The following is a 20,522-nucleotide window of genomic DNA, read 5'->3' on the forward strand; positions in this document are numbered from 1 at the left end:
TAAAACGAAGAGAGGTACAGAAAAGCGTGCTATGCAGCACAGCGCAGCCACTACCGCGCTAAACAGGCTAGTTAATTTCACTGCCTTTTGCACGAGCGGCGGACTACGGTCATTGCGAAAAAATGCAGTGCGTTCAGTTTCATTCTGTGAGTTCCACAGCTTGACTGAATGTAGTAATTTCGCCTTACGCGACTTCTGGTTCCTGTCTTGGTAAAAAGACTGTTGTGTTATTTCCGATTTGGAAAACTAATTCGTTTTGAGTTTCGGTCTCTTGGAATAGCCGATTATAATTTGTTTTGCATAGGTATGATAGGGTAGAGTGTTAGTAAGTTTTGACTAAATGTTTTAACATAGAGGGGGAATCGAGACGAGGGTCGTGGTGTATATGTGTCTGTGTCTGTGTGTGTGTCTGTCTGTCTGTCTGAGCGTGTGTGTGTGTAGAGCGATTCAGAGTAAACTACAGGACCGATCTTTATGAAATTTTACATGAGAGTTTCTGGGTATGATATCCCCGGATGTTTTTTTTCCATTTGTTTGGATAAATGCCTTTGATGACGTCATATCCGGCTTTTTTTGTAAAAGTTGAGGCGGCACTGTCACACCCTCATTTTTCAATCAAATTGATTGACATTTTGGTCAAGCAATCTTCGACAAAGGCCGGGCTTTGGTATTGCATTTCAGCTTGGAGGCTTACAAATTAATTAATGACTTTGGTCATTAAAAATCTGAAAATTGTAATTAAAATTATTTTTTTATAAAATGATCCAAAATTACGTTCATCTTATTCTTCATCATATTCTGATTCCAAAAGCATATAAATATGTTATATTCGGATTAAAAACAAGCTCTAAAAATTAAAAATATAAAAATTATGATTAAAATTAAATTTCCAAAATCGATTTAAAAACAATTCCATCTTATTCCTTGTCGGTTCCTGATTCCAAAAACATATAGATATGATATGTTTGGATTAAAAACACGCTCAGAAAGTTAAAACGAAGAGAGGTACAGAAAAGCGAGCGGCGGACTATAGTCATTGTGAAAAAATGCAGTGCGTTCAGTTTCATTCTGTGAATTCCACAGCTTGACTAAATGTAGTAATTTCGCCTTATGCGACTTGTTGTCTTCTTCTGGAAAGTGGAGTTGTCTTCCCCTTTTAAGAAATGACTTTAATTTGTCCCACTGTGTTTTGTGTTTCCTTACTTTTCTTTCATGTGTGTATTTATTGTTAGGATCTGAGGGGAAGAAGAGTTCAACGAGCGATTTGAGACTTGCTATGAATGGATGTGAACTTTTGGTGTGAGGAGAATGATGAATGAGAGATTAGTTCCTCTACAATTGTAAGTTAAGAAGTTTAAGTGCATACATCAAAGAAAGAGAGACGTTGAGGAGAGTTTGAACTTATAACCAGCGACTTTGCGCATTCCACGGATTGCTCAACGTCTAGGACCTGGGAACTCGACAAACGTGTGAACATTGAACTTCGAGGGGAAAAGTCACGTGGGAGTGGTCAGTGGTGTGCCGGACTCATTTCTCCAGTAGATTTTTATGCTGTCGTTTCAGACCGAGTAGATAGGTTTTTTATGCTGTCATATCGGACCGAGTAAATACGTTTTTATGCTGACATTCTGAGTCAAGTAATTAAGTTTTTATGCTGTCATTTCGGACCGAATAGAAAGGTTTTTATGCTGTCTTTTTGGACCGAGTAGATAGGTCTTGCTGTTGTCATTTTGGACCAAGTAGATTGGTTTTTATGTTGTCATTTTGGACCGAGTAGATAGGTCTTTATGCTGTCATGTTGGACCGAGTAGATAGGTTTTGATGTTGTCACTTTGGACCGAGTAGATAGGTTTTTATATTGTCATTTTGGACCGAGTAGATAGGTTTTTATATTGTCATTTTGGACCGAGTAGATAGGTTTTTATGCTGTCCTGTTGGATCGAGTGGATAGGTTTTTATGCTGTCATGTTGGACCGAGTAGATAGGTTTTTATGCTGTCATGTTGGACCGAGTAGATAGGTCTTTATGCTGTCATTTTGGACCGAGTAGATAGGTCTTTATGCTGTCATGTTGGACCGAGGAGATAGGTTTTATGCTGTCATGTTGGACCGAGGAGATAGGTTTTATGCTGTCATGTTGGACCGAGGAGATAGGTTTTATGCTGTCATGTTGGACCGAGGAGATAGGTCTTTATGCTGTCATGTTGGTTCGAGTGGTTAGGTTTTTATGCTGTCATGTTGGATTGAGTGGATAGGTTTTTATGCTGTCATGTTGGATCGAGTGGATAGGTCTTTATGCTGACATTTTGGACCGAGTAGATAGGTCTTTATGTTGTCATTTTGGACAGAGTAGATAGGTCTTTATGCTGTCATTTTGGACCGAGTAGATAGGTCTTTATGCTGTCATTTTGGACCGAGTAGATAGGTCTTTATGCTGTCATTTTGGACCGAGTAGATAGGTCTTTATGTTGTCATTTTGGACCGAGTAGATAGGTCTTTAAGCTGTCATTTTGGACCGAGTAGATATGTTTTTATGCTGTCATGTTGGACCGAGGAGATAGGTCTTTATGCTGTCATTTTGGACCGAGTGTATGGTTTTCCTTCAACAGTGGACAGGTTGAGATACCCTTTGCTTCTGTGCTACATTAGCTGTTTGAGTGCTTGTAATCATTCTCCCGGGAAGCTTGTGTGTTCGGCAGTGTGCGCAGCAAAAACTATCTGAGCAAAAATCTTGTAGGCTACGCAAGTGCCTGTGGTTCGCAGCCGCGTAGTCGGATTGGTTAGATTTGTTGTGATTTCAAACTATGAGACACCCCCGGCTGGTTCACACCCTCTTGCGTGGCACCCCGTATCCCTTCGTGCACTTCAACCCACCATCAATACCAAGACACAAGCCTACACATTGATTTTTTTTCTTCACACACACACACACACACACACACACACACACACACACACACACACACACACACACACACACACACACACACACACACACACACACACACACACACACACACACACACACACACCAGGGCGGATCACATAATGTTTAAGGGGGGGTATCCAAATTTCTTTAAGGGACAATTCGACGACGCGAAGCGTTTAGTTGAGGCGCAAAAATGGAGCAATCTGGTGCAATTTGAGCCAAGAAACTTGGCCTAATACACCTTCAAAACATTGAATTTAGGAAGACAAATTTGGTTTAAATAAAATAGGAAAATGGATCAATCTGGTGCAACTTCAGCCAGCAAATTACCCAACTACCTTCCAAAACCGTCATTAGAAGTCAAAAACTAGCTCTTAGGGGGGTCCGGGGGCATGCCCCGCCTGAAAATTTCGATTAAAATCAAGGAAAATGGAGCAATCTGGTGCAATCTGAGCCTTCAGTTGTTGTTTTTTTCAAATGTATTTATTTTTTTTATACTTTTGTTTCTCTTTTTTTTTCTCTCTTTTTTCCCTTTTTTTTAAGCTAGGGGGGGGGGGGTCCGGAAACCCCGGAAACCCCCCTGGATCTGCCCCTGCACACACACCCACACACACACACAAACAGACACACACACCAAACAGACACACACACACACACGCACACACACACACACACACACACACACACACACACACACACACACACTGATCCCCCCTCCACACACACACTAAATAGCTGTACAAATTGACAACATGAAACAAAAGCCTTTTCATTGAGTTTAATGGCCGAGACTTCACAAGAATTAACATCCATCCCGGTACTGAAACATTGTTTTGGGCGGGACATTGAGTATCATCGAGACTTCACGAGATTTAACATCCATCCCAGTACTGAAACATTATTTTGGGCGTGACATTGAGTATCATCGAGTTTTTTCGAGACTTAGCTTCCTTGCACGAGTTTTTGTTACGAAAATTCCTGAACCGGTCAAAGGTTCGAACCCCAAATCCCAGGCGTTTGAGACACATGCCGAGGTACACATCCTCCAGGAAAAAGGAGGGGACGTCACTCGCTACAGCAACCACGTGTTGGGCCAGTGTCACACTTCCGGCGTAGCCGAATCCGTAGCAGTAGGGCGGGTACGTTTCGTCAGGGTAAACCTCCATTGGTACAAACCTGGTGAAAACCCACAACATTGGTACAAACCTGGTGAAAACCACAACATTGGTACAAACCGGGTCAAAACCACAACATTGGTACAAACCCGGTGAAAACCCACAACATTGGTACAAACCTGGTCAAAACCACAACATTGGTACAAACCTGGTCAAAACCACAACATTGGTACAAACCTGGTCAAAACCACAACATTGGTACAAACCTGGTCAAAACCACAACATTGGTACAAACCTGGTCAAAACCACAACATTGGTACAAACCTGGTCAAAACCACAACATTGGTACAAACCTGGTGAAAACCCACAACATTGGTACAAACCTTGTGAAAACCACAACATTGGTACAAACCTGGTCAAAACCACAACATTGGTACAAACCTGGTCAAAACCACAACATTGGTACAAACCTGGTGAAAACCCACAACATTGGTACAAACCTGGTCAAAACCACAACATTGGTACAAACCTGGTCAAAACCACAACATTGGTACAAACCTGGTCAAAACCACAACATTGGTACAAATCTGGTCAAAACCACAACATTGGTACAAATCTGGTGAAAACCACAACATGGTCAAGCAAGGATCGGGGTTGGAAACATTATAGAAAGAAAGAAAAAAAAACAATTCTTAAGGCGACACTATGTCTGAACTAAAAAGTCTTTACTGAGACTATTTCTGAACTAAAAAGTCTTTACCGAGACTATGTCTGAACTAAAAAGTCTTTACCGAGACAATGTCTGAATAAAAAAATCTTTACCGAGACAATGTCTGAACTAAAAAAATCTTTACCGAGACAATGCCCGAACTAACAAGCCTTTACCGAGACTATGTCCTGGCTGACCGCAACCCGTCTCGGTATTCTGTACACAGGGACTCTGATTTGTCGTTGTTTCGATCTTAAAGCCCCCAGTATGTCTCAAATGGTTTACAAAACGATATAAATCTTCTAATGAAAAAAGCAGTTCTAACCTATTGGAACACACTTGCAATAGCATTTAATAGCATTAAATAAAACAGTTCGTTTGAAATGATATTTAGCTCGCGTAAACCACACACCAGATTTCATGGTTTATCTAACCCCTGAGCCATCGTGAACCCGTGTGTTCCACTTTCCTTTTTTTTTTTACAATAGCCGTAAGTTTGTGATTTCATTGCGACTGGCTGTATCTGCAATAGCACATTATTGTGTACCTCTGATTCTAAAACGCAACAAACGGCTGCGAGTCACACGAAATTGTCGGCGGCGGCTGGCTTCAATGAAAGCGAGCGCTATTCAGAAAAATCGTCTGCTTTGAGACACGACCTTTCGTGACCCTGCTTCCGGGCTATCTTTTTTAAAACTCTCAAAAGTTCGAATTGTACCGATCTTGTCTTGGTGAAAAAAGAAATCTTTTATGATTTAAGAATGTTTGTGTTACAAGCTGTCAATTTATTATTTAGATTTTAAAAGTTAGTTCTAGCGCCAAAACGAGGCGCCTGACGGTCCACGAAAATAAATTCTGTGAAAATGTCTCACTCTCGACGAAAAGCAGCCAGGATGTTCCCGTTCGGCGAGCGTTCAAATGGAAGGGTGTTTGTACTGGGTGTAAAAGCCTGACAGTATCTGTGATGGTTTACGGGAGTCGTACTGTGCCTGTAAAAGCCTGACAGTATCTGTGATGGTTTACGGGAGGCTTACTGTGCCTTTAATATCAATTCAAACATAACAGATCTATACTTTTTTGGATTCACGAAAAAAATAAGCATTAATTGAAAGCACATTTATATCTTGATTAACGACTTAATTTAAGTTGAGGTCGAATTTCAATTCTCATATTATGTAAGACTGAAGGCGGGCTCTTTAGTGTCTTGTGAGTGCAAACTCAATGGTAAAAACTGTTTCCGTAATGCTACTCTTACACTGTGCCGAATTGCCCTTGCGAATAGAATTTTCCAATAATTCACAATGATCGGGACATGGTCGTCTCTTGTTGGCTCACGTAAGTGTAGCCTATGCGATGCTAACTTTTGTCTGTCTGTGCGTGCGTGCGTGCGTGCGTGCGTATGTAGGTATGTCTGTGGTAGAAACTTTAACATTTGACTGAACACCGAAATACTAATTTTACCTGGTTATTATTCAAGCAACAGCTTCAAAGTAGGCCTATTGAAGCAATGATCAACATTTTGTCGGCACGTATGTAGTTAAAGTGTGTATCCAAAGAAAACGGGTGGTTTTTTTTTTGGGGGGGGGGGGGTAAAAACAGCTGACTGGTTTGTGTCGTGTGTGGTATGTAGACCAGGTCAGGGGTCAAGGTTAGGTCAGATCGCGTGAAGGATTGTGGTATAGATACAGTTATCACCGAGCTGCAGTTCGCCGATTCGGAGAAGACGATTTCACATTGTTCGGTTTCGTAGCTCCAGAAAAATAGATAAAGAAGATACCGAAGGAGATTTCCTAAAGGTTAATCTGCACAGCGTTTTTCCAGTGTCTGCGCGAGGAAGCGCTGTCGAAAGCGCAGTGTCGATCTGGCCATCTGGCAGTCGTGTCCTCGTAAGTAGGCTACAGACAGACAGATCTAGATCTAGTGTCTCGCACTCTTGCACCGTGTCACCTATGCTTACTGTGTGTGTATGTGTGACGGAGTGATTGAGTTTGTGTTAGTGTTTGTCGATTTCTTACGTGAGCCTTGAAGGCTTCGCCTCTTGTTTTGAACATAGCAACATGTTCCTAATATTCGCAAAGAAGTCATATTCTTAACTTTTTTGCAACGTACTTGTAAGATTTCGCAAGACATTCGTAATCATCGCAATGCATTCGTAACGCTCGCAAGGCATTCGCAACCATTCGTTATGCCTGTCTCACACTGTGCTGAATGTCCTTGCGAACATTTGTAATCATCGCAATGTATTTGTCAGGCTCGCAAGGCATTCGCAAACATTCGTTATGCCTGTCTTACACTGTGCCGAATGTCCTTGCGAATATAGATTCGTATGCATTCGCAATGATCAGAAGACATTCGCAAGCACTCGCACCCATTCGTAAGACATTCGCAAGGATTCGTAAGGCTTCGAATGGTCAATATGTGTCCTGTCTATTAGTCTCTTTTGTTGCCAAATACAACATGTTCATATACACATTTCTTGCGAATGTCTTACGAATAGCATTTTGAACTCAAAGCCATGACGTTCCCTGCACAAGGCTTTGATAACGAACGGATAAGGGGCGTAACTTCTTAGTCATATTACAGTTGAAAATTCAAAGCGGGTCGGCTTCACTCAATTTTTTGGCATCAGAGGCTTGACATAAATTAGGAAAACAAATGGTTGGACCCATCATGGACCAAGTAAAACGTACGCTGTAGGGCAGAATTAATATTTTGATGGTATTTTTCAACGTTCTCAGCGTCACTGCAGGAAGTGGCGTTCTCAACGTGCAGAAAGTGAGAGTCAAGTCCCTTTGTATCAACAACGAAAATCTTTGCATCTTTGAATGAATCGAAACTTCCTGCAGTGACGCTGAGAACGTTGAAAAATACCATTGAAATATTAATTCTGCCCTACAGCGTTTTAGTTGGTCCATGATGGGTCCAACCATTTGTTTTCCTAATTTATGTCAAGCCTCTGATGCCAAGAAATTGAGTGAAGCCGACCCGCTTTGAATATTCAACTGTAATATGACTAAGGAGTTACGCCCCTTATCCGTTCGTAATCAAAGCCTTGTGTAGGGAACGTCATGGCTTTGAGTTCAAAATGTTACGAATAGTTGCGAGTGCTTGCGAATGTGTACCGATCATTGCGAATGCCTTGCGAGCGCTACGAATGCCTTTACGATGATTACGAATGGCTTGCGAATACTGAAGAATATGCATTCCTTGTGAATATTAGGAGCATGTTGCTAATAATTATTCGCAACAAGAGACGAATGGTGGCGAATGGTTAAGAACATTTACGAATATCTTGCGACCATGTCCCGATCATTACGAATTATTGGTGAATTCTATTCGCAAGGGAAATTCGGCACAGTGTAAGAGCAGTATAACGAACAATGCGAATTGCATAATCGCTTTATTCGTAAAATGTTTGCAAGCACTCGCAACGTTCGTAAGACATCCGCAAGACTAGTAATACTACACTCTCACCATTTAGACTTGTAGCGGTTGAGTTTGTTGGCCGTGGCTAGTTATACTACACTCTCACTATTTAGACTTGTAGCTGTTGAGTTTGTTGGCCGTAGCTAGTTATACTACACTCTCACCATTTAACTTGTAGCGGTTGAGTTTGTTGGCTGTGGCTTGTTATACTACACTCTCACTATTTAGACTTGTAGCGGTTGAGTTTGTTGGCCGTGGCTAGTTATACTACACTCTCACAATTTAGACTTGTAGCGGTTGAGTTTGTTGGCTGTGGCTTGTTATACTACACTCTCACCATTTAGACTTGTAGCGGTTGAGTTTGTTGGCCGTGGCTAGTTATACTACACTTTCACCATTTAGACTTGTAGCGGTTGAGTTTGTTGGCTGTGACTTGTTATACTACACTCTCACCATTTAGACTTGTAGCGGTTGAGTTTGTTGGCCGTGGCTAGTTATACTACACTCCCACCATTTAGACTTGTAGCGGTTGGGTTTGTTGGCCGTGGCTTGTTATACTACACCCTCACCATTTAGACTTGTAGCGGTTGGGTTTGTTGGCCGTGGCTTGTTATACTACACTCTCACCATTTAGACTTGTAGCGGTTGGGTTTGTTGGCCGTGGCTAGTTATACTACACCCTCACCATTTAGACTATTTAGTTCTGCCTCGTTATTAGCCATTGAGTATAACTGTTTTATTATTATTGCTTTGTTGTTGTTCTTTGGCCATTTATATACGTTGAATGACTTGTTATACATTGACATTGATAGTTTTATTCTTCTTCTCCTTCGTCGTTCGCTAGATAGTTTTATCATAAGAACCTTTTCTAATTCCTGTTAACTCGATGTTCTTTAACTATATTTATACATAAATGCATATTGTAAAGCAGTATGCATTGTTAGAGGATTTTTTTAGTAGCAGTGTTTAAATGTCGAAGCTGCTTTTCCCATTTTTACCCAAGAGACCGACTGTATATTGTGTTATTGTATTTGTCAGACTTGATTGTACCAAGTCCCTACACATGTTGTAATGCGCTTAGAGCCAAATAATTTTGTTTTTTGTAAGGGATAGGCGCAATATAAATACACTTTATTATTATTAGACTTGTGGCGGTTGGGTTTGTTGGCCGTGGCTAGTTATACTACACCCTCACCATTTAGACTTGTAGCGGTTGGGTTTGTTGGCCGAGGCGCAGTGTCCGCCCAGTCCGCGCTGCAGAAAGTCCGTGTGATTGGTCAGCACGTGCTGCACTGCTCGACTGTTGACCCACACGTCGTCGTCCACCTTCACGAAAAACCTGACACCAAAAAACACACAAACAACTGACCTCGCGTGTGAGCAAAGACGACACAAAACCTGACACAACAAGACACACAAACAACTGACCTCGCGTGTGAGCAAAGACGACACAAAACCTGACACCAAAAAACACACAAACAACTGACCTCGCGTGTGAGCAAAGACGACACAAAACCTGACACCAAAAAACACACAAACAACTGACCTCGCGTGTGAGCAAAGACGACACAAAACCTGACACCAAAAAACACACAAACAACTGACCTCGCGTGTGAGCAAAGACGACACAAAACCTGAAGCAAAAAGACACACACACAACTACTAATCACAGGTGTGTACGAAGAAGACGAAAAACTTGACACAACAAGACACACACAGCTACCGACTCATACCGCCCTACTAGACAGCTCAAAGTAGTACTGACACTTAAAGACTCTAAGCCCTTTATACAAACATTACGATCATGTGGGTGAGACTACCTCTTTAAAATTGCATCGGTGGAGTTCCGGCAGGGCCGTTTCTGAAAACAGTACTGTTGGTACGCATAATAACGGGTACGCCGTGAAGCCAGGGACCCGCTCTGTTCAGATTCAGTGCGTCGTGGAACCCGTATGCATTTGATGTACGCTCGTATCTTGCATTTATAACAATCGTGTTTTCGGCTTGTAGTGCGTATAGTGCGTGTAGTGCGTATAGTGCGTGTAGTGCGTGTAGTGCGGATAGTGCTTGTAGTGCGTATAGTGCGTCTAGTGCGTGTAGTGCGTATAGTGCGTGTAGTGCGTATAGTGCGTGTAGTGCGTATAGTGCTTGTAGTGCGTATAGTACGCAGGGTCGCGCAGTGTGGGGAGCCCTGACCTGCTTCTCTAGGAACAGACTTACCTGGCGTGAGCACAGCGTGACGTCAACCAACAGACTTACCTGGCGTGAGCACAGCGTGACGTCAACCAACAGACTTACCTGGCGTGAGCACAGCGTGACGTCAACCAACAGACTTACCTGGCGTTGGCACAGCGTGACATCAACCAACAGACTTACCTGGCGTGAGCACAGCGTGACATCAACCAACAGACTTACCTGGCGTGAGAAAAGCGTGACGTCAACCAACAGACTTACCTGGCGTGAGAAAAGCGTGACGTCAACCAACAGACTTACCTGGCGTGAGCACAGCGTGACGTCACCCAACAGACTTACCTGGCGTGAGAAAAGCGTGACGTCAACCAACAGACTTACCTGGCGTGAGCACAGCGTGACGTCACCCAACAGACTTACCTGGCGTGAGCACAGCGTGACGTCAACCAACGCAAGGAAGCCACAGTTTTCAAGGTCAGGTTCAGGTAGCTATCGTGGAACCCGCTCACCACCACGTCGCGGAAGTGACGTCCTTCTTCCTCGATCGCGCGCATGCGCTTAGCGTCCGTTGTGGTTCCGAGCACAAAGAGATGCCGGATGTTTGAGGTGTTGTTGTTGGTGGCTGTGGCCCACGTGTTGCGAATGGCGTGACGCTCAGCCGTGTGCGTGCCTGCCGTGGCGATCAGGAACACGACGTCTATGGATTGGTTGTCGTACACTCTGCACAGCTCAGGTTGGTCCAGTAGCGTCGGAAACTCAGATCTAAAACATCCGCTGCAATTTAACGGTCGTGGTGTGATTGTGTTATTGGCTGTCACTAAAAGTTTGCCATGTGTGTCTTTAGGTAGAGATTGATTTCCTTTTTCGGCTGTTCGTTTTGGGGTCATTTTGACTCCATTCTGATCTTTCTCTGCTGTCTTAGTCTTAACACTCACCAGTGTTTGGGAAGAATCGGAGCGTATACTGTTGCTTTCCTTTGTGCCTTGCTTTTTCAAAACACTATGATCTTTCACCACGTTTTTCAAACTTTCTTTGCCATTCCTTGCTTGTCCTGATTTTGGCGCCTCCTTTTGGAAATGGGAATGAACCTCAGCACTGGAGTTTGAAGCACTGTTCAAAGCGTTCTCCTCTCCCGACAAGACGCTTCTCACGTCGCTGCGACGTTGACGATGGTCGCTGGTCACCTCCACTGGACAGCGGTGGTGTGCGGTGTCCGTCCACAGAGAGTAGATGAGCAGGTAGTGAGCGACGACGACCACGTAGATGACCAACTTTCGGAGAGACAAGCGGGCATAGCGCAGCATCCCGTACCCCCGTCTCGCCTCAACTCTCCAGGCTAGGGACTCTGTCAGTGTTCAAACCAGCGGGAGTTCAGTTTGTGGGTGTCTGTGTTCCTGTGACAAAATGCATTCAGCCCTGAACAAAACGTGGATATTCTGTTTGCTTAATACAAACAAACAAGCTGCCAACCAAACCATTATAGAACTAACAAAGCAAACCAGATAATCAAAGACGCAAGCAACCAAACAACTATACTCAGACCTCATCGTTTCCGAAGGCCCTGCATGTGAGCCATCATTGCAAGATACCGACTGTTTGTTCCGGAGGAATTGTTATTTCTGTCACTATTCGTCGTACGTACATGAACGCACACACAAAGACACACACATGCAAACACATACACACACCCACCCACACCCACACACACACACCCACCCACACCCACACCCACACCCACACACACACACACCCACGCACACGCACACACCCACACACACCCACCCACATGCACACACCCACACCCTCACACATACACACACATACACACACACACATACACACACATACACACACACACACACCCACCCACACACATACACACACACCCACCCACCATCACACACATACACACACACCCACACACACCCACACATACACACACCCACACATACACACCCACCCACACCCACACACCCATACACCCACACACCCACACACACACACCCACACACATACACACACTTTCTTTCTTTATTTGGTGTTTAACGTCGTTTTCAACCACGAAGGTTATATCGCGACGACACATACACACACACCCACCCACACCCACACACATACTCACACACCCACGCACACCCACACATACACACCCACACACATACACACCCACCCACACCCACACCCACACATACCCACCCACACCCACCCACACACCCACCCACACCCACCCACACACATACACACACCCACCCACACCCACACACACACACCCACCCACACCCACACCCACACCCACACACACACACTTTAAAAGTTTTACTTTTAAACCAAAACTGTCTATAAGTCTGTACCGATTTAGATTCAGACAATCCACACTCAGACAGGCACCCCCCTCCCCCCCTCTCGCCCATATCCACGACCCCACCCTTTTTTTTCTCATGTAGGAGTGTAGATGTCACGGTAGAGACGAAGATCTGGTAGAAACGTCGATCCTCGTTTCTACCGGTAGAAACGACGTTTCTACCAGTAGAGACGACGATCCTCCGAAGAAATAATACACACGAGTTTTTAAAACAGATGGTTGCGAGTTAAAAGCGAGAGAAACTTTGATCTTGTCATTAAAACCGCTGGTAAAAGTCACCTCACATAGCACAACTAATGCATGAGTCTTTAAAACTGCTGGTAAAAGTCAACTCATATAGCACAACTAATGCATGAGTCTTTAAAACAGCTGGTAAAAGTCACCTCACATAGCACAAATAATACACAAGGGAACTCTCTCCCTCCCCCCCCCCCCCCCCCCCCCCATAAAAGGCGTGTTCATCACTAGACAGTTTGGAACTGCATTTAGTGCACTAGAAGAATTGTCAGAAGAGGGGTACACTCACTCACCAGAGTGATTGTCTTTGTTCAGACACGATCGGGTGGATTTAGGGTGACATTTTGTAGAGCAGGGTACTGCTGCTCGCTTGCACTTGCATTTAGCAGTGTTACATTTTCCCCTGCACGTGCACACGGAGGCCCCCTTTGCCCAGTTGGTGACTTGTCTTAACGCTTGAATGACGAAGGTCTGTGGAATACTGTTTTCGGAAGTCAAACTAACAGAGATATTTCACGAATTGTGTTCACTCTGAAGGAAAAAAAAGTTGTGATTGCTGTCTTCGCCTGGTCAGTGAAGGCAGTTGTACGGTAGGTGAACAATATTTGCTGACATTCTCAATACATTTCCCACAAATGCACGTGCCCTGTAAACAACGTTAAAAATGATTTCATTCCGGTAAGATAGAACTGTGTTCATAATTGACAAAATCACCTATATTGCACACACACACACAAACGTTTTATTCCGATCGTCGTTTCTACCGGCAGAAACGACGATCCTCGTCTCTACCGGTAGAAACGACGTTTCTACCAGATCTTCGTCTCTACCGTGACATAGACATGTCAAAACCCAACTCCACACGTTCATTTATCTTGTGACAAACGAAACGGAAGATTCACAAGCTGTCGTTGTAAAAGACATTTGTCACAACACACGACGGTGTGTGCGGTTTAACTGTCCTTCTGACAGCCGATGATCTCTTTCTCCATGGTAGGCTTACCTGAACACACACACACACACACACACACACACACACACACACACACACACACACACACACACGGCGAGATCAATACAACCCGAGCATCAAAACACGATTATGCCGAGAACTTGCTGTGGAGATATTTGACAGCTCTGACAAAAGGCAATGACAGTCTTGAACAATTCACGTGAAGCGAAATAATACATTTAGTCATTCTGTCGAAGCGTCTCACAAACACACACACACACACATACACACACACACACACGAACACACACGCATATACACCACCACCCTCGTCTCGATACCCCGTCTGTGTTGAAACGTTTTGTCAAAGCTTATGCCAATGTAAAAAGGAGACACAGGCAAGTCGTTCCGCTTGCAATCTGTCAATTCAGAATGAGAAATAAAAACATTCATTCGAGCGGAGATACGACTGTTTGTCTGAACGTGGCACAAGTCGGAGTGCCGAGTGAACACCTCTGCTTTCAAAAGCGCCCTCTGTCCATTGTCCCATTCACTGCAGACACGTCGCGTAGTGTCGGCGTTATCTCCTGCAAGAATGTCCCGCAAGATTGCTACACAGTTCTTTTTCGTCCCTCGACGTAAACCTGTGCGGATCCGTTTTGGACATACCTTTTTTTCCCCCTTGAAATTACTCTGTTTGTTGGAACCGGTATTTTGACATTATTCCACTTTGTAAATGGATTTTGCCACAGGTATATCATGTCCAAGTTCCGACCCCCCTTCATTGGTTCTGTCGACGCCTCTTAAAGATTTAGTTCGGGACGACGACGCTCCATGGTCGGTTTATGGCTTTGTGTATTGCGAATTTTCAACTTTTGTTTGTCACGTAGCAACCCAAACCACTGTGTAGTTGCTTAAAAGATAACACAGGTGACGTTGATTAACAATGCGAATGTCCAACTTTCAGTTCCGTTACAGTAGTCTACAGGTGACGTTTATAGCTTTCAAGTGCAGCGTACACATATCGTCAAGAGTCAACTTCATCGCATGGAATACGAGGGGGCGAACTGCCACTGCTTGTGGGGGAATATTGACACCCTTGACAGATTGAAAGCTAGAAGTGCGTCAAATCGGCTGCTACAAAGCGGGGGCGAGATGGGACCTGCTAGTCAGTAGCTCGCCGTTAGCTCATTCGGTAGAGCGCTCGTCACGGGTTCGAATCTCTTGACTGGCTGGAGTATTTTCCCAATATTGCCCCCCAAAAACTAAACTTTATCTATATTTTCTGAACTCGTAACTCTTGTATTTTATTCGTTTACTTCATTTCAAATGTTTTGAGCGGTGTATTGAAAATGTCATGTACCAAAGGGTGGTATTTGTATCCAGTATTCCCAGTGAACGCTTTCCCAGAATTACACTTTTTGTTTTTAGTGACATTTGCTTCTGGGTTGGTTGGTCGGTTATTGTGTATCGTCTCTTCAGCTGATAGTGCTAGTCGAGACGGTGCTAGTCGAGACGGTGCAAGCTTGTTTCTTTGTTCAGTTCACATGGCAAGCTCCATGCTCCGATTTGTGGTAAAAGCCCAATGGCCGAGTGTATGACCGCGCTTCCACTGCACGTAATGGTCGTCGTCTACTTCTAACTATAATGTACTCCTGGTATTGCATAATTGTTTGTTACTTCGACAAAAACAGACATAGAATTATAGGAGACTCACAGACACACCGACACAGGAACACACTGCACGGACACACACTCACTGCAGAATGTCACACACACACACACACACACACACACACACACACACACACACACACACACACACACACACACACACACACACACACACACACACACACACATCACCCTCATCCCGGTCAAAGCACAGATTTTATGTCGAATGGGCTGCTCGGGTGATCTGAGTTTTAAAGCGAAGAAGAAGAAGAAGAAGAAGAAGAAGAAGAAGAAGAAGAAGAAGAAGAAGAAGAAGAAGAAGAAGAAGAAGAAAAAGAAGAAGAAGAAGAAGAAGAACAACAACAACAACAACAACAACAACAACAACAACAACAACAACAACAACAACAACAACAACAGGATGATGATGATGATGATGATGATGATGATGATTATGATAATGGTGATGAGGAGGAGGAGGAGGAGGAGGAGGAGGAGGAGGAGGAGGAGGAGGAGGAGGAGAAAACGGCGATACAAGTGTCGTTTTTGCAACCAAATATGAACAAAGAAAATCAACTCACATTTCATGAGGCCAACACATCAGAACCGAAGAATCTCATTCCAATACTTTGCAACAAACCCGCCAACACCATGTCTAACTCAACTCGTTTCCAGGGTGAGTTAGTTAGTTAGTTGGTTTGTCAGTCAGTCAGTGAGTTAGTTAGTTAGTTAGTTAGTTGGTTAGTTAGTCAGTCAGTCAGTCAGTTAGTTAGTTGGTTAGTTAGTCAGTCAGTCAGTCAGTTAGTTAGTTAGTTAGTTAGTTAGTTGGTTAGTTAGTCAGTCAGTCAGTCAGTCAGTTAGTTAGTTGGTTAGTTAGTCAGTCAGTCAGTCAGTCAGTCAGTCAGTCAGTCAGTCAGTCAGTTAGTTATTAGGAATTCCATGCAGGAAGAACGGGGGTTGGCACACCACAACGACGTACACAATTCCCCGCTGTCAAACACGGGCCGGATTACCTGAGTCGTTGGGCAATGTTATCTTGTGCACACTCACGTAGCACTGATATCATTCTCTCCGCTGCAACTCTTTCCCCGCTTGTTAAAGGGGCCGTTCTCCCTCAGTCAACCACCCTGATTGTTAAAGGGGCCGTTCTCCCTGAGTCAACCACCCTGATTGTTAAAGGGGCCGTTCTCCCTCAGTCAACCACCCTGATTGTTAAAGGGGCCGTTCTCCCTGAGTCAACCACCCTGATTGTTAAAGGGGCCGTTCTCCCTGAGTCAACCACCCTGATTGTTAAAGGGGCCGTTCTCCCTGAGTCAACCACCCTGATTTAAAAAAGAAAACAAGTTGCTTAAGGCGAAATAACAACATTTAGTCAAGCTGTCGAACTCACAGAATGAAACTGAACGCTTTGACGGCACTGCATTTTTTCACCAAGACCGCATATTCGGCTGCAATCTACTGGCCGTATAAAATTTCATCTCACACGGCATCACTGCAGAGCGCCTAGAACTGTACCCACGGAATATGCGCGATATAAGACTCATTGATTGATTGATTGATATTCGTAGTTTTGTCAGTCCACCGCTCGTGGCAAAGGCAGTGAAATTGACAAGCCAGAATAGTGCGGTAGTGGTCGCGCTGAGCAGGATAACACGCTTTTCTGTATCTCTATTCTTTTTAGCTTACTGAGTTTGTTTTTAATCCAAACATATCATATCTATATGATTTTAGAATCAGGGACCGACAAGGAATAATATGAAATTGTTTCTAAATCGATTTCGGACAATTAATTTTAATCATAATTTTCATATTTTTAATTTTCAGAGCTTGTTTGTAATCCAAATATAACATATGTATATGTTTTTGGAATCAGAAAATGACGAAGAATAACATGAAATTGTTTTTGGATCGTTTAAAAAAACCCACCTTTTAATGACAAGTTTCCGATTTTTAATGACCAAATTCATTAATTATTTTTTAAGCCACCAACCTGAAATGCAATATCAAAGTCCGGCCTTGGTCGAAGATTGCTTTGCCAAACTTTCAATCAATTTGATTGAAAAATGAGGGTGTGACAGTGCCGCCTCAACTTTTACAAAAAGCCGGATATGACGTCATCAAAGGTATTTATCGAAAAAACAAAACAAACGTCCGGGGATATCATTCCCAGGAACTCTCATGTCAAATTTCATAAAGATCGGTCCAGTAGTTTCGTCTGAATCGCTCTACACACACACACAGACACAGACACACACAGACACACACAGACACACAGACACACACACACACACACACACACACACACACACACACACACACACACACACACACACACACACACACACACACACAGAGCCACACATACACCACGACCCTCGTCTCGATTCCCCCTCAATGTTAAAACATTTAGTCAAGTTTTGACTAAATGTAAAAAGAGGCTGATCCGACCGGCAGCTGCATGCATCTTATTTAGTCTTTTCCATTCCTAATGACACACACTCGTTTACGCTGCACTGTATGAACATCTCATGGACTTGTTGCTGTTTTCATATTTACAAATGCATGTACATTTCATGAATATGTAAACACACACACACAAATTGTTCAAACCAACGATAATTTTTCATTGAGATTGTGCCGAAATTGATGTTAGCTGACTTTTCCTTTTATAGTTTTGTTGGTGGAAAATGATCAGTGTGTAAGATAGCAAGTACTAGCCTTGGTTCTGGGAGAGGAGCGTCATGAAAATGATCAGTGTAAAATATAGCAAGTACTACCCTTGGTTCTGGGAGAGGAGCGTCATGAAAATGATCAGTGTGAAAGATAGCAAGTACTACCCTTGGTTCTGGGAGAGGAGCGTCATGAAAATGATCAGTGTGAAAGATAGCAAGTACTACCCTTGGTTCTGGGAGAGGAGCGTCATGAAAATGATCATGTGTGAAAGATAGCAAGTACTACCCTTGGTTCTGGGAGAGGAGCGTCATGAAAATGATCAGTGTGAAAGATAGCAAGTACTACCCTTGGTTCTGGGAGAGGAGCGTCATGAAAATGATCAGTGCAGTGTGAAAGATAGCAAGTACTACCCTTGGTTCTGGGAGAAGAGCGTCATGAAAATGATCAGTGTGAAAGATAGCAAGTACTACCCTTGGTTCTGGGAGAGGAGCGTCATGAAAATGATCAGTGTGAAAGATAGCAAGTACTACCCTTGGTTCTGGGAGAGGAGCGTCATGAAAATGATCAGTGTGAAAGATAACAAGTACTACCCTTGGTTCTGGGAGAGGAGCGTCATGAAAATGATCAGTGTGAAAGATAGCAAGTACTACCCTTGGTTCTGGGAGAGGAGCGTCATGGAAATGATCAGTGTGAAAGATAGCAAGTACTACCCTGGGTTCTGGGAGAGGAGCGTCATGAAAATGATCAGTGTGAAAGATAGCAAGTACTACCTTTGGTTCTGGGAGCTGGAGAGGAGCGTCATAAAAATGATCAGTGTGAAAGATAGCAAGTACTACCTTTGGTTCTGGGAGAGGAGCGTCATAAAAATGATCAGTGTGAAAGATAGCAAGTACTACCTTTGGTTCTGGGAGAGGAGCGTCATAAAAATGATCAGTGTGAAAAATAACAAGTACTACCCTTGGTTCTGGGAGAGGAGCGTCATGGAAATGATCAGTGTGAAAGATAGCAAGTACTACCCTTGGTTCTGGGAGAGGAGCGTCATGGAAATGATCAGTGTGAAAGATAGCAAGTACTACCCTTGGTTCTGGGAGAGGAGCGTCATGAAAATGATCAGTGTGAAAGATAACAAGTACTACCCTTGGTTCTGGGAGAGGAGCGTCATGAAAATGATCAGTGTGAAAGATAGCAAGTACTACCCTTGGTTCTGGGAGAGGAGCGTCATGAAAATGATCAGTGTGAAAGATAGCAAGTACTACCCTTGGTTCTGGGAGCTGGAGAGGAGCGTCATGAAAATGATCAGTGTGAAAGATAGCAAGTACTACCCTTTGTCCTGGGAGAGGAGCGTCATGGAAATGATCAGTGTGAAAGATAGCAAGTACTACCCTTGGTTCTGGGAGCTGGAGAGGAGCGTCATAAAAATGATCAGTGTGAAAGATAACAAGTACTACCCTTGGTTCTGGGAGAGGAGCGTCATGAAAATGATCAGTGTGAAAGATAGCAAGTACTACCCTTGGTTCTGGGAGAGGAGCGTCATGAAAATGATCAGTGTGAAAGATAACAAGTACTACCCTTGGTTCTGGGAGAGGAGCGTCATGAAAATGATCAGTGTGAAAGATAGCAAGTACTACCCTTGGTTCTGGGAGAGGAGCGTCATGAAAATGATCAGTGTGAAAGATAACAAGTACTACCCTTGGTTCTGGGAGAGGAGCGTCATGAAAATGATCAGTGTGAAAGATAGCAAGTACTACCCTTGGTTCTGGGAGAGGAGCGTCATGAAAATGATCAGTGTGAAAGATAACAAGTACTACCCTTGGTTCTGGGAGAGGAGCGTCATGAAAATGATCAGTGTGAAAGATAGCAAGTACTACCCTTGGTTCTGGGAGAGGAGCGTCATGAAAATGATCAGTGTGAAAGATAACAAGTACTACCCTTGGTTCTGGGAGAGGAGCGTCATGAAAATGATCAGTGTGAAAGATAGCAAGTACTACCCTTGGTTCTGGGAGAGGAGCGTCATGAAAATGATCAGTGTGAAAGATAGCAAGTACTACCCTTGGTTCTGGGAGAGGAGCGTCATGAAAATGATCAGTGTGAAAGATAACAAGTACTACCCTTGGTTCTGGGAGAGGAGCGTCATGAAAATGATCAGTGTGAAAGATAACAAGTACTACCCTTGGTTCTGGGAGAGGAGCGTCATGGAAATGATCAGTGTGAAAGATAGCAAGTACTACCCTTGGTTCTGGGAGAGGAGCGTCATGA

The 20,522-nt window shown here is 43.7% G+C and overlaps 1 protein-coding gene across 2 annotated transcripts; it reads right to left on the reverse strand.

Annotated features, from left to right (window-relative positions):
- Window positions 1-3,691: 3,691 nt before the first annotated feature.
- Window positions 3,692-16,658, reverse strand: LOC138945822 (beta-1,3-galactosyltransferase 1-like). 2 transcript variants are annotated; one of them, XM_070317326.1, is made up of 4 exons: window positions 16,175-16,653; window positions 10,789-11,762; window positions 9,374-9,517; window positions 3,692-4,104 (listed from the first exon to the last, which is right to left on the reverse strand). In XM_070317326.1, exons 2-4 carry the CDS (start codon window positions 11,670-11,672, stop codon window positions 3,801-3,803), a joined length of 1,332 nt encoding a protein of 443 aa, XP_070173427.1. In that variant the 5' UTR covers window positions 11,673-11,762; window positions 16,175-16,653; the 3' UTR covers window positions 3,692-3,800. The 2 variants fall into 2 exon arrangements, with proteins under 2 accessions (XP_070173427.1, XP_070173428.1); XM_070317327.1 differs by lacking the exon at window positions 3,692-4,104 and adding an exon at window positions 4,562-4,601 and having other exon boundaries at window positions 16,175-16,658.
- Between the last annotated feature and the right edge of the window lie 3,864 nt (window positions 16,659-20,522).

This window comes from Littorina saxatilis, linkage group LG13 (genome assembly GCF_037325665.1).
Source record: "Littorina saxatilis isolate snail1 linkage group LG13, US_GU_Lsax_2.0, whole genome shotgun sequence".
NCBI lineage: Eukaryota > Metazoa > Mollusca > Gastropoda > Littorinimorpha > Littorinidae > Littorina > Littorina saxatilis.